Consider the following 14,909-nt stretch of genomic DNA (forward strand, 5'->3'; position numbering starts at 1 on the left):
TAAACTTGGTGTAATAATATAGTTTCCTGATAGGGGTTGTGATGAAGGGTAAATGGGATAATGTATGCAAAGCACGTAATGGCACCTGGAACGTGGTGATTCATCAGTGAAGGATAGCTGTTATCATGAACGTTCACTATGGGCGTGATCATTTGGAGGAGTTCCATAGAAAAGAGGCACTTGGAGCTTATTCAGTTGGTTTATCCGTTCTTTTTACAAATAATAAAAAACACTTATACAGTGCTTCCTATGTTTAAATACTATTCTCTGGGTGCTTTACATATATCAACTCATTTAAACCTTTAAACGATCCTGTTAAGTACATTCATTCCATTATTAACTCCATTTCAGAGTCATTAAAGCACAATAGTCCAGTCACACAGCTAATAAGTGGCAGAGCTGGAATTTGAACGCATATTCTTTGGTAACAGAGCCCATGCATTTAATCGTTATAAAATAGAGAGCTTCTTAAGGAAGCATCAATTCAACATCTAATCTGTGCTGGGTACTGAGGTTAGAGAGATGAGGAAGTACTATCCCTGCTTTAATGGCTTTCACAGCAAGAGTAGGAGACAGGCAGGCAGATATGCAATTACTGATTGATATCATAGGGGCTGTAAGTAGGGGGATCTGATGTTCCAGTTGGCCTGGGATAGTCCCAGTTGACACCTGTTACCCAGCATAATTATTAGTAGTGTTTTCTTTTACATTCAACAGTGTGTTGTTTGGGATCATAAATTACATGGCCCCTGTTAGCTCTATTGAAGGGATATGGGAGGTGATCTGGGATCTCCACATGGGGAGACCTGAGTGTTCGGGACAGAGCTTCCTCTGACTGAGTCTCATAGGATGAGAAGTTTTCCAGGTAGGAGAGGGACACTGAAGCAAAAGGAAAGGGCACAGGAGGGTGAGAGTCCTGGATATGTTCGGGAAAGGGCCAGCAGATTGGGGCTGCCGTGGTGGAGTGCTGACACTCAAACACATTAGAGTCGCCTGGAGAGCTCTTGAAACTCCCCTTGCCCAGGCTGCACCAATTAAATAGAATCTCTGGAGCTGATTTTTAAAGCTCTCCAGGTGATTACAATGTGATTTGAGAACCTTGGTGGTGGAAAGCCCTTGAGAGGCAGGTAAGAAGTGATGGGTGAGTGGGAATGGGGAAACCAGGCAAGGACCAATTCATGGAGTAATGTGGTCATAACCAAAGGTGCTGCTACATATCCCTGAATGTCCAGTCTTTCTGCAGAGCCTTAGTCTGGTTGGGGCAGGTGTGGTGAGCTCCCTTTCTTTTCTGTTAGGGCAGCAACATGAGTCTATAACAGGCTGCAGTTAGTAGCTTGTACGCTCTATTTACAACCCTCTAAAAGTGAGCGTTATGGCCTTCATACAGCTTGCAGAAATTCTCTCCACGGCCCAGAAAACCTTTCAGTGATACTAAGGGTACCAAGGATGATTAGACATGTGAGGCAGACCGCGTTTCTGTATCATAAGGGTGGGCATGAGAACACCTTCGAACAATTCTTTCTGTGAAAACACAAGCCCTAAAGTACATTATGTATGAAAAATGTTCTCCATAGATTCCTGTGAAGGAAATTGAAGGTTAATTAGCTTGTCCTGTCTCTTGATTATTTACCAGTCTAGCTAATTGTTAAGAAGGTGGAACCTGCTAATTAGCAAGACTGATTTAAGGTAGAAACTGAAATTACAAGGGTTAATAGTAATGGCCACACTGTCCTTTGCAGAAGGACCCTCTGCTCTGGAGCTACTTTAAGGGGAGTATCCAGCTCCCCTGCAGGGAAGATATTAACACCTGCCCTTCAGGATGGCAACTGGGATGAGGAGGAGATAAATTCACTCTACCGAACAGGCAGGTTTTACTGAGCTACGGGAAAGGGACCCTTGCCCAGGGCTCTGTGCCTCAGCTTCCTCTTCTTCAGCTCTCCTCTGGCCCCGCCTCTCTTTCTCTACAGTGCCGTGTGTCCTCAGAACCACCTGATGTCTTCACGCCCACCTGGAGCTTGCCTTCCCCACTTCTGGACAAATCTTTGGATATTCAGGACACTGGAATTTCCAGCCTAAGTAGTCCTGAGCCTGCTTCCAAGGCCCACATGGGTCTCTTTCCGAGGAGTTTTCTCTTGGGGGAGGCACAACCAAGCTGTTGGTGGGTCCACGAGTGGGCTTGAAATGTGGTCTTGGGGTGGCTGTTTGTGAGGGTGGGGACAGAGACGGAGTTTGGATGTGAGGATTGGAGTGCCCACATGCATGCAAGTTGCCACCCAGTGGAGGACAGAGCCAGGGTGGGGAGTAAAGGAGGAAGAGCTGGCTCTTCCCAAGCTCCGTGTCCTGGCACCGAACCCCACGGGGTCCAAGAGTTATGAATTTGAATCTAGCCTTCTAGGTCATTATTAAGGTACTTTTGCTTAGGTAAGAAGATAGAAACTATTTTATTTAAATTTTGTTAACATTTTTATAAGTTTTAAATATTTAGGTATATGGGTTTCCATTTGGATTCTTGCCCTGGGCCCTTAAAAAGTTAAGGGTAAGCCTGGAGCTGGATCACGTAAATGATACATAGAGAGACATGGGTCACCTGAGAGGTGGGTGACAGACAGGATAGCTGTATGTTTTAATTAGCTGAAGCTCATTTGCCCAATATTCTGCATAGTATCAAATTAAACTCATCCAATTATTATACCAGCACCGGGTGCAGGTAAAAGTGCCATGTCAAAATCTGTGACTAGGTCGGACCCTGGCATTGCAGAAGCAGGAGGAGGGGACCACGTTTGTATCTTAGCACTTTCTAGTGAATCCATTCACGGGTGGAATCAATAGAAATTGAGTACTTCCCCCGTGTCAGGTATTGTATTCACCGCTTTGCTTTTGTTATCTTTTTTATTCCATGCCAAGCAGGTATTATCATTCCCATTTTAGAGATGTAGAAACGTTTGTCTGAGAGATTAAACAACTTGCCTAATATCCTATAACAAATAACAGGATTTATTTGTTGGTCCCCAACCAAGACTCAGCTCCTTGAGGTCATGCTTTTTTTTAACCCTGATTCCCTACCATCAGAGTGGGAGATGTCTTTTGAGGCGAAATTATCCTAAGATGTTGTTTCGCTTTTTCAGGATTACTTTTTTTTTCCTTTTTCCCATTTCACCCCCCACTCAGATGTCTTCCTTCCTCCTCCCCCTCCCCTGCCTTTTGAGTAAATCACCCTAATTATTAACTTTGTAAATGAAGCTCTAAATAAACCATTTAAGTTTATTCCTATTAGATGGAACAACAGATTAGAAATCCAGTGCCACCTGGGGTGGGAACGTGGGAACGTGTTAGATTTCCATGCTAATGCTCATGCATGTTTTATGCCTTAGATTAGCAGCTAATGTGGTCATTGATCATCTCATGTCATATGAGCTACAAACCTGCTGCTTTGAGCTAATTCTTTTAAAAACTTGTTTCCAAATCAGTATTCAAAGTCCAGACGAAGGTTTCTGGTTTGGAAATGAGGTCATATTTGCTTTTGGTAGGGGTCAAAAACATTTCTCTAACTATTTATGCTCTTTGTAGATAATAAACAGGGTGTAATATATCATTGGAGCAAGTTAGGTTTGAGAAATTGCCAAAGGAAAAATACTTCCTAAAATGTAGTCCTACAAATCCTTTTTGTACCCCATGTAGTTTCTTTCTATGCTATGTATAAGTCAAAAATATGTTAAAAGTTTTCATTTGAAAGCCTATTCAATTTGTATTTAAATTACCTAAGCATTTACCCCATTAAGTAGGAAACTGAGGGCATTTTTATTTCAAGTTATATTGCTCTGCCATTACTGAGGTCTAGCTCAAATTCTGGTCTGTTCACTTAATTACTGTGTGACCTTAAAGAAATCCTTATCATCTCTGAGTCTCAGTTTCTTTATGGGAAATGTGAGACTCATGGTAGCACTTACCTCACTGGGTGGTTGTAGGATTGACCAAGGCAATGAATGGAAAGTATTTAGTTATATGTCTGGCACTCAGTAGATACTCATATAAACATTTGTGATTATTTGATTGCTCTTCCATGTAGAAAGTCATCTTAGCTAAAATATGATGAACAAAAATTTCACTGATGAAGTGGGGCAGTGGTTGCTCACCTCTTTTTTTTCTTTTTTTCTGAGCAGATGTAGAAACCAGCCACAACTCAGTCCTACGCACTGGAAAACTGGTGGTGGGTTGACAAGAAATTATGTTTACACTTCAAGAAGGACACTTCAATGTCTTCAGAATCTGAGCTGGACCTCCAGCTAACTCAGGGGTAGAGGACGGAACAGAGGACCCCAAACAAACTCAAACTCTGATGGAACCACCTCAACACTGAGCAGGGACACCACCCCTTCAGCCTAGAAAGAGGGTAAGTTCAAACTGTGCTTTACACAGTTGGTCATGGAGAGGTACGGTTCATTGCTCTGCTACAACCATTAGGGGAAGAAGCTAAAAGTTGGCTGATGCCAACTCCCTTTCTTGCCTTTTGACCTCCCCTTCTCTCTATGCATACATCTCTGTAAACCTTGAAATTAATGCATCCCTACGAAAAATGGGCAGGGATAGCAGTTGTTGTGTTTTTTTTTTTCCATTTCTGGGGAATTTCTCCAGGAGCACCCATGGGGAGCCAGGGCTGCTCTGATGCTGGCAGAGTGCAGGCAAGGCAATCTGGGCTCTGGGGTTGGCGTTCGGCTCTCTCTCTTGCAGCTGCATCACAAGAGCCTGGGGAGCATTAGGCAGCAATGTGAGGCTCTGGATGATTCTCTGGCTGCCAGTAACCTCATGCATTTGAGGCTGAACGATAGAAGTTTGGGTGATTAGGGAATATTTGATTCAACAGTAAAGTCCCTGAAGTATAGTGGAACCAGCCATGACTAGTGACAAGGGTGGGTGGTCTGGGTGAGACAATTCTTTCTGAAAGTGTTTGCTAGGCAAAGTTTCCTATATAATCTTGTTTTTATTTATTTGTTTGATGTTTGAGGGGATTGGGATGGAGCTGTGCCACCAAATCTACAAAAGTATTGCAGAATTCACTTATTTAGATTTGCTCTTTCCCTTTGTGAAACTTTGCAATGCTCTTTAAATTATAAGAGAGTGTTTCAAAGACAATTACAGGATAGTTTCCTCGCAGGAAACCTGAGGTTTTCTTGATCTATTTTATTTCTATATGCAGAAAGAGTGACTTTAAACATACGAATATGTGTATATATTTTTGAGTCAGGCTCTTCTCTTTTACGTAGAGACCAGATGTATAATTTCATAATTCGTTGAAGACAACTTTGTTTAGATATGTTATCCTCCCCATTGAATGTATAATTAGGATCTTTGTTAACAAATCAAAACAGCTTTCCTATTTAGAAATTCTACCCAACCTTTTAGCACAATGCTGAGAACATGATACATACTTAGCCCACTGATGAATGAACAAGGTTGGATTCAATAAAGAAAAATGTAAGGTATGAAACTTGAGAAAGAAGAAATATTCAGAGACTCAAGATGGTAATGGGTTTCCCAGGTCACAGAGTTGAAGAAAATGCTCTAGAAATGTTAGGTGGCAAAAATAAATCAGAATAAAACTGTGGTTGTAATTGTTGTTAGAAAAATATGGAGGCTAGAAATTGCCTCCTGTATTAAAAGATGGACCAACAGTCTGGTGGATGTCCTAGAGTATAGACTCTGGAGACAGATTGTTGGTTATGGGTCCTGAGAACGCTCTTTCCATCTATGGGGTCCTGGGCAAGTAGCTTAGTTTCCTCTTCTGTAAAATAGCCGTAGTAATAATATCTGCCTTAGAGGATTTTTGGGAGGATTAAAAGAAGTCACTCACATAAAAGGGACTGGACCATAATAAACATTTAATAACTGGGGCCATTATTAGATCCATTATTTGGGAGCATAATTAACCTTTCAGTAAGGTCATCTTTTTTTTTTTTTTTTTTAAACTTTGGGTTTATTTATTTATTTATTTATGGCTGTGTTGGGTCTTCGTTTCTGTGCGAGGGCTTTCTCTAGTTGTGGCAAGTGGGGGCCGCTCTTCATCGCGGGGCATGGGCCTCTCATTATCGCGGCCTCTCTTGTTGCGGAGCACAGGCTCCAGACGCGCAGGCTCAGTAGTTGTGGCTCACGGGCCTAGTCGCTCTGCGGCATGTGGGATCCTCCCAGATCAGGGCTCGAACCCGTGTCCCCTGCATTGGCAGGCAGATTCTCAACCACTGCACCACCAGGGAAGCCCCAGTAACATCATCTTGATGAGACTTGTATATTCTTCTGGGGTTACTGATTTTTGAAATCTGATTTCTTTACAGATGCCAAAGACACAAAATAGGCTAGGGTGATAGACTCTATAGTGGCCTAATAGGGTGTTGGATCTCCTATAGATCTCGAAATCCTGTACCGGCACTGTTGCTCTTTCTCATTTCCCTTATGAAGCTGTTCCTCGCTGGAGTGACTTTCCTGGGCCCAGCTGCTGCTTTAGGGGCATAGCCAGTACCGTTAGATTGGTCCCACTTCTTCCCTTTCTATCAAGCCCTGAAAATGATAATGGTTGCATGCTTATGAAATCTGAGGATAACACTGCTCTGAGAGGGAAAGCTAATTCCTGGATAACCAAGCAAGGATTCAGAGGTTACAGCTAAACTATACTGAAAGATACAATTTGCTAAAGCTAAATATATAGTTTCTCATTTATATAAACATAAAACAATAAATTATTCAAGCATGAGCTGGAGAACAGTGATTCCATAATCTAGAGAACTTTCTTGATTTCAAGGTCAAGATGAGACAGTAAAATGCCTTGGGGCCTGGTATGTTCCATACTACAGTTGACTATTGCCATCCATGAAGGAGTTGGCCTGAACTTCCTGGGTTCCCAGATCTAAAATGACAATCACTGATGTAGGAAGACCAAGCAGCTAGCTAGGCTGACTCATTAGGGAAGTAACTTACTACTAAAGTGCATGTGCTGTAATTTGAGCCACACATTGTATCTTCATGATCTCATTTAATTGAAGCAGCCTATAAAATACGTATCATATCCTCATTATAGTATGCATGTCATGGACCTGCTGGTTTGCTTTCGAAAAGTCAGAAGAGTCAACATTCAATCAGAAGTGCTAAGTCCTCTGGTCTACTGTTCAGGACAAGGAAGGGTAGAGTCACAGGAAAATCTCTCAAGGTCAGCTCATAACTGATGCCTCCACTTAAATGGTTGTTGACAAACAATGGTAGTGAGGGGAGAGCAATCGGAATATTTTCTACAGACTATGTCATGTGAAAAATAGTTGAAGGAACTAGGAAGTATTTTGTTTAGATAAAAAGGAGGTTTAAAGGAAATATGATTGCCTTTTTCATATACTTCAGTATCTGTCATGGAAAGAGGCATTTCGCTTATGTATTCTGTGCTCCTCCAAGGAATTGAGCCAGGACAAAGAGGTATAAGTATCAGTTATACAGATTCAATATAAGGAAGGACTTCTTAAACTGGACATGTCCAAAATACTATAGGTGGCCTAGAGGGAAAATGAGGGTTCCTTCTTCAGAATTGCTTAAGCAGTTACTGAAAGGCTGTGCCTAACCTCAGAGACTGAAAGGCTGTCAAGTATAAAGGATAAGCACAGGAAATCTGCCACTAGAGAGTCTGGATGCTCTTCCTGGCTCTGTCTGACACTAGCTGGGAGATTGTGGGGAAGTTACTCTCTGACTCTCAGTACCTACCTCATAAATCCTTATGGATGTTCATAGATGTAAAGTGATATATAGTAACAACACAGATAATGTTAGTTATTTCTTATGATTATTATCTGGGGATGCTGTAGAGAGATTTCTGTAAAGAACAGAAGGTTTGTTAGAGCTCTTTCCCACTTGAAGACAATTATTGATAATAATACAATAAAACTCTGTTAATTTTATGGATGCACCATTGAGCCTGTGAAACACCATATATACTTAGGGTCAACATGACAGATTTTACTTCATCACTGTAAATACAACCCAAGTACAAATGGAGACATACAGGTAAAAGAAGAGAGATGAGCATACATTTTATAAGGCTGATACGCTGATAGCTGTTCTGAAGAGACTGGCTTAAATGTTAATTTTGGCAATTTCTATTGCCTATTCCATCTATGAATTATAGTGTACATAAACAGCATAAGGTGTTTTATGTTAATTCTCGAGAACGGTTTTTTAAATTTCATGTGAGTAAACCAGGCATATTGTTAACAATATAATTTGGGCTAAATTGAGCTCTTAGTAAATTGTGAATGGTTTATTATTATTCACTGGAATGCATTTACTCTGCTAATGCAATATTGCAGCTTTTTAATTATATGTTAATAGTTTAACAGCCAAAGTTAAGTGCTATTAATAAAATGGTATAACTAAAAGATCACATTTGTAGCATTCTATGGCTTTCTTCATATTTTATTAGTAAAGTTGAAAAATGAGATGTGACAAAAAAGAATAAAAAGAAAAAGCAATTACTGCACTCAATATAAATGATGGAAAACTTGGGTTGTGTGCTTTCAGCTAAAGCAAAGCAAGATGTAATACAGTGCCTGGTCCATTGCTCTACAACGACCGAATGAATGGCGGTTGATCAAGAAACAATTCTACTGACAATTTCATTCTCTTAAATGAGAATTCTTGTTCAAGCTGTGTCTATACAGGTAAAACGAAGCAGAGAATTGTTATTTGTTTGGCAAATTAAGGAAGAAGAGAAAGAATATGAATAACACATTCCCTCCCTCCATTTTTTCCTGTAGTGGAAGATCTATATTCAGTAGTTAGATGTTTTCTACTCTTTTTCCACTTTATTTTGTCTATGAAAAAGAGGATGGTGTGATCATCATATGTAATGTAGAATGAATGTGACAGTTTTCAAATTTTTCCTCTCATGAGTTGGGTGTTCTTGAGTAATAAGTATATCCGTATTAAATAAATAACTGGGGTAAATCTAGAATCCTGTACTTATATTTAAAAACATAGTGATGTAATTACAGAGAGGAGATGGACTTCACGGCAATAAATTTAGAATGTTAGGGGATTTCCCCAAACTCAATTCAATGTCAGTCAAGGATGTGATTACAACTCCAGGAACATGAACATTCTCCTGCTGCCCTGGAACCCAGAGGAAGGGCCATGAGTCCTGCTCTACTTAGAACTTGTTAATACGGCTGGGAGTATTGGGTCATATAGTGGAAAATGCAGTTTATGAAAGATGGAGACCAATGGAGATGGTTGAGCAGAACGGAGAGAAAACTCAAGCTATGTCAGATGAGTAATTATGGGGGAAACCTGATAATGGGGAGACAACCAGGGGACAATGATAATGATGCTTAAATATTTTAAGGGCTATAATGAGAAAGATGGAATAGATTCATTTTGTATCAAGGGTAGCCAATAAGAAAGGCATATGTGTGAAAACCATAAAAAAGATTATGATAGGAAAATGCGTTATTAGTATATTATGATGTACTACCTTTCTAGTGCCAATTCCACTATTTAGGGTTCTTTTATCAAAACCATTTCAGCACTTGAAAAGGATTCTATGGAAGGTTTTAAATCCTAAATTGAGTGATTGACAAGATTATCTTGTGATTCTGTGAGTCTACAAGTTAAATAATCAAATTTTTATTGCTCTGCCATAATCATGAATAATAGTTGTTAAATAGTTTGAATTTCCTAACTGAAAAATTCTATAAATATAGAGGTCATTATTTTCATAAGGAGTTCAATGAAAGAAAGAAAAACAGAGCTGTGAACTATTTTTAAGTAGTAATAGGTTTTAACTAAAATATGTGAGGATAATATTATAAAAATAGAAATGCATTTACTAATTAAAATTCTAAGGAGCTGTTTTCATGAGGGTTTTCTGCCCTTTTCCACCACACATCCCTCAGAAGGTCACATTATCACTGATAAAAGCACCGTCTAAAATAGTGAACTTTGTGCCATTAAAATTAACATTGATTTGTATAATTTTGGAGAGAAAAAGGGAGGTAAGTAAAGGATCATGAAAGTCATGCAAAAATTTTCATCAAAATAATTACAAATATATATATATATATATATATATATATATATATATATATATATATACACACACACACACACACACACACACACACATACACAATGATGTGAATGTCATCACTGGATAGTGAATATGAAAAACCAGTCAGGTAACAGCAGCTGGTATGAATTTCTGTCATATAAACCAGTGGTAGAATTTAATGCCATGTTTGTGGTTGTTATTGTGTTTTCCTCTGGAATTGCTTCCCTTCTTGCATCCGTGCTTATATAAAATGGGTTTCAGTGCACTGAGCGTGCTTTAATATCATATAAGCCCTGTATGTAAAATATTTTCTCAGTGAGAATTTGACTTAAATTTTCTTTCTATCGTCTTCAAACCACTGACCTGAGAGACTAAGGATTTACTTAAAATTGTTGCAGTAAACAGAAAACTTTCAGTCTTCATTGAATGGTCATTTATTGGAGCTGTTCTGGCCTCTCTTGTGTAGCCTAGCCTCTGTTTCTCTGCTCCCATATCTATCAGAGTTTGCATGTCTAATTGGACATTCTCTTAAAATGAAAATCTTAACTATGGACAAGTCCAAAGAAAATGTAGGTTTTAAGAACTTTTTGATGTGAGGTATATGTAGATATGACTTCAAGAGAATACTATCTAGTCTATGGTAGTATGACAATTAAAGCCATAAAAATCAGCTGATCCCTAAGTAACTTTTTATTTTTAATTTTTTCCAAAAATTCAGGGCAATGTATTTATTATCTTGAGCAAGGCTTCTACATAACATTAATCACACACCTTGCCTTTCTTGTTATTGTTGTTCTATGATAATGTTGTCAAAGTTTTAAAAGAAAAATTATTGGATGATAATATTAAATTAACATAATTTAAATAACTATAAATTTCATAATAAAGAGTTCTTATCTATATATTACATACATCATATAGCCATATTTAGAAATTATTTAATTTTAGGCATTCATACATATTTTTAAATGGCTCAATTGAGAAAAAATCCAAAGACATAAAGAGGCATCTGAAAAGAGAATTGCTGCCATACGTTTTAAGAAAACTATAATGTAAACGTAAAGTTCACTGCATTAGAGATAAATTTAATTAAAAATATGAAACTCGCATGTATTCGTGTAATACTGAGGCTTGACTTTCATGGAATTTTATTTTTTCGGATTTTGTTTATTTGTTTTCCCTTATTTGCAATCAGAAAAGAAGTTTGATTTTTTTCTCTTTTCAATCAATCTTGTTAAAGGTTTATCAATTCTTAAAAAATCTTTAAAATATTACCTTTTGATTTTGTTGATTATTGTACTGATATTTCCTGTTCATTTATTTTTGCCCTTAATCTTCTTTTTTGTACTTTCTTTAGGTGTGATATTTTCTTCTTTCAGTCAGTATAATAATAATTCTGCTGTTCATTCAGATTGTTTTGTATATCGATAATTTTTTTATTGCTGAGTAGTACTCCATGGAATAGTTATACCCAATTTATCTGTTCACCTGTCTTTTGCATGTTTTGTTTACTTCTCTTAACACCTGTTGAGAGAAATGTTTTTTTTTTTGTTTTTTTGTTTTTTTTTTTAGAGTGCGTACTGCAATAAACATTTAGTATTACTAAACAGCTTTGCTTTGAGGGAAGATTTTTGAGTGTATAATGAGATTAACATTTTTTTAAAATTTATTAATTAATTTATTTTTGGCTGTGTTGGGTCTTCGTTTCTGTGCAAGGGCATTCTCTAGTTGCAGCAAGCGGGGGCCACTCCTCATCGCGGTGCGCGGGCCTCTCACTATCGTGGCCTCTCCTGTTGCGGAGCACAGGCTCCAGACGCGCAGGTTCAGCAGCTGTGGCTCACGGGCCTAGTTGCTCCGCGGCATGTGGGATCTTCCCAGACCAGGGCTCGAACCCGTGTCCCCTGCATTGGCAGGCAGACTTTCAACCACCGCGCCACCAGGGAAGCCCGAGAGAAATGTTTTAAGATCTGCTAATATGATGTGGATTTATTTATTTGTTTATTCTTTATAGTTTGACAACTTAAAAAATATATTTACAACTCTGTTATTGGGTGCATGCGTATTTAGGACTATGCTATTTTTCTTGTGATTGACCCACTTATCCTTTTTAAAAAATACTTTAAAAATCTCCAGCAATGTTTCTTGCCTTCAGATATACTTTGTCTAACATTGGTGGTGTTATATTAGCTTTATTTTGGTTAATATTTCCATGGCCCATTTTTTTCTATACTTTTACTCTCAGCCTTTCTGTGTACTAATATTTAAGTGTGTCTCTATTATGGAGACTGTTTTTTAAATCCAATATGACAATCTTAGTTTTATTTTAAGTATATGATCTTTTTTGTTTAATGTAATTACCAGTATCGTTTTTAAGTGGTTACCCTAGAGATTACTGAAAGTATTTATGACTTGTTATGGTTCAATGCATATTATTTCTTCTCAATGCCCTGATAGTACTGGAAACTTACCACCCTCTAGCTCCATTTATCCTTCTACTTTTTAAATGTATTTTAATTCAACCTACCTTTTAAATGTAAACATTGGTACTATTATATGTTGAATATTAATTTATATTTATATACATATTTAAAGTTTTCATTCTCTTAATTCCTTTCATTTCCATGTTTCCGTTTGGGATCATTTTTCTTCTAGCTGAAAAATTCCTTTTAGTACTTCTTGTATGTCAGATCTACCAGTGATGAATTCTCTGTTTCTTTTTTCTTTGATAATGTATTTGTTTCATTATAAACTTTGAAAAGTTATTTTGCTAGGCATAAAATTCTATATTGGCAGTAATTTCCTATTTTGCATTGTAGAGATGTTGATTTTGCTGTCTTTTGTATTATACCATTTCCTTTGAGAAGTAAGTTGCCAGACTTAGTTTTGCTCCTTTCAAGGTAACAAAGTTCTGGCTGTCTTAAAGATTTTCTGTTTGTTTTGGGTTTTAGTAGTTTGACTGTGATGTGCCTAGATGGCATTTTAAAAAATTCTGCTTAAGCTCTACTGAATTTCTTGAATCTGTGGGTTGGAGTCTTTTTATCAATTTTGGAAAAATCTGGGCCATTATTTGTTCATATATCACTTTATTCCTATGTTCTCTCACTCCTCTCCTTCTAGGATTCCAGTGATATCATTTATATTTTCTGAATTTTTCTTTCTTTTCTGTCTAAGCTTCACTTACACATTTTCTATTAACCTTTCAGTTCATACTTCTTGTCTTCTGTTTCTCTCAGTATGCTATTAGACACATTTGTTGAATTCTTAATTTCAGTTATTGTATTTTTCAGTTCTGGAGTGTCCATTTGAGTATTTTAAAAAATTACTTCTCTTTTGAAATTCTTTTTTTTTTTTTTAAATAAATAAATTTATTTATTTATTTATTTATTTATGGCTGTGTTGGGTCTTCGTTGCTGAATGGGGGCTTTCTCTAGTTGCGGCAAGCGGTGGCTTCTCTTGTTGCGGAGCATGGGCTCTAGGCGCATGGGCTTCAGTAGTTGTGGCTCGCAGCCTCAGTAGTTGTGACGCACAGGCATATTCTGCGGCATGTGGGCTATTCCCTGACCAGGACTTGAACCTGTGTCCCCTGCATTGGCAGGCGGATTCATAACCACTGCATCACCAGGGAAGTCCCTTGAAATTCTTTGTCCTTTAATTTATTCTACTTATCTTTTCGACTATTTCTTGAACAAATTAATCATAACCATTCTGAAGTCCTTTCCTGTTACCTTCTCTACCAGGATTATCTGTGGGTGGGCTTCTGCTGTTTGTTTTTATTTCCTTTTTGTTATTGATTGTATGTTGCTGTCTCTTCACATGCCCAGTAATTTTTTATTGCATATTGGGTACTTTAAAATCTGCAGATAAAATCTGCAGAGGCTCCAGATGATACTCTTTCTCACCAGGGATGATTTGTCTTTTCTTTCGCTAGGCAGGGGAGTAGGGAGGGAGCCAGTCATCACCTTAATCTAATCAGATACTGAGCTATGTTGAAACAGAAATTTCTGTTTTCCTTCTCAGGGATTTTCAGCTTAGCTCTTTAGTCTCAAGTTATGTGTAGTTTCATAATTTGACAAATGTCTTAAGGGGGAGACTGGAAGTGTGTTTGAGACACCTGAAGTCTCCAATTTTGCCACTCTAGACCTATGCAGTCACCAAATCTCTACTGGTTTCTTGGTCCTTCTGCAGTGGCCGTGGGCAGGGCAAAATCTGAATTCCAAACCCCTAGATCATGCCTAGAATTGGTAAATGGTCCCAAGAAAAAAGCAGCTTCACATATTCAGCTCACCTCTGAAGGTTTAAATCCTTAGAATTTACCTTTCCAATCTCAGAAATTTTGGCCTTAGAAATGTTATTTCCCCTATTCTTTCTTGTTTTCACATTTCGTGGCTTAATACCATAATTCTTGTTCTTTACCTGCCTTTTCTAGTTGTCCTCATTGGAGCATTTGTCTGTGGAAAATTACTTCATCATATTCAAAAGCAGAAATTTGTATCCCTGTTTCAAAATAGGAAGATAGGGACATATTTACCGCTCTGCACCAAATATGCAAGATTATAAAATTGAGTCCAGATTTTTGCTTATGTCAGGCTAAACCTAGACATAATTATAACCTTGGCTGTGCTACTTTTAGCATTATTCTTTTTACCTTTTTCCTTTCATACTCTTTTTCTGGCTGTCCCATAAAAGTCTAATTGCAGGACTTAAAATATATATGTATATTTTTTGCCGGAGATTCCCATTGTTTGTCTTTATAGATGTACTAGGCTTCTTCTGCCTTGAATCCCTTCCCATGTTTATTCTTTCAGGATCCTCCTAAGGAATTGGTTAATTACGT

General features: G+C 37.9%; 1 protein-coding gene across 2 annotated transcripts in view; it reads left to right on the forward strand.

The window, feature by feature from the left end:
* LOC309632767 (uncharacterized protein) overlaps positions 1-14,909 on the forward strand; it is a 1,168,925-nt gene that overhangs the window by 259,078 nt on the left and 894,938 nt on the right. For both annotated transcript variants that reach the window (XR_014247049.1, XM_082400626.1), the window contains one exon: positions 4,161-4,390. Coding sequence is in view for 1 of the 2 variants with exons in the window: in XM_082400626.1 (XP_082256752.1) it covers positions 4,161-4,166 (6 nt within the window). In the remaining variant the exon portion in view is untranslated. The remainder of the gene's footprint in view (positions 1-4,160; positions 4,391-14,909) is intronic.

Source organism: Balaenoptera borealis, assembly GCF_965194805.1.
Source record: "Balaenoptera borealis genome assembly, chromosome: 8".
In the NCBI taxonomy this organism is placed as follows: domain Eukaryota; kingdom Metazoa; phylum Chordata; class Mammalia; order Artiodactyla; family Balaenopteridae; genus Balaenoptera; species Balaenoptera borealis.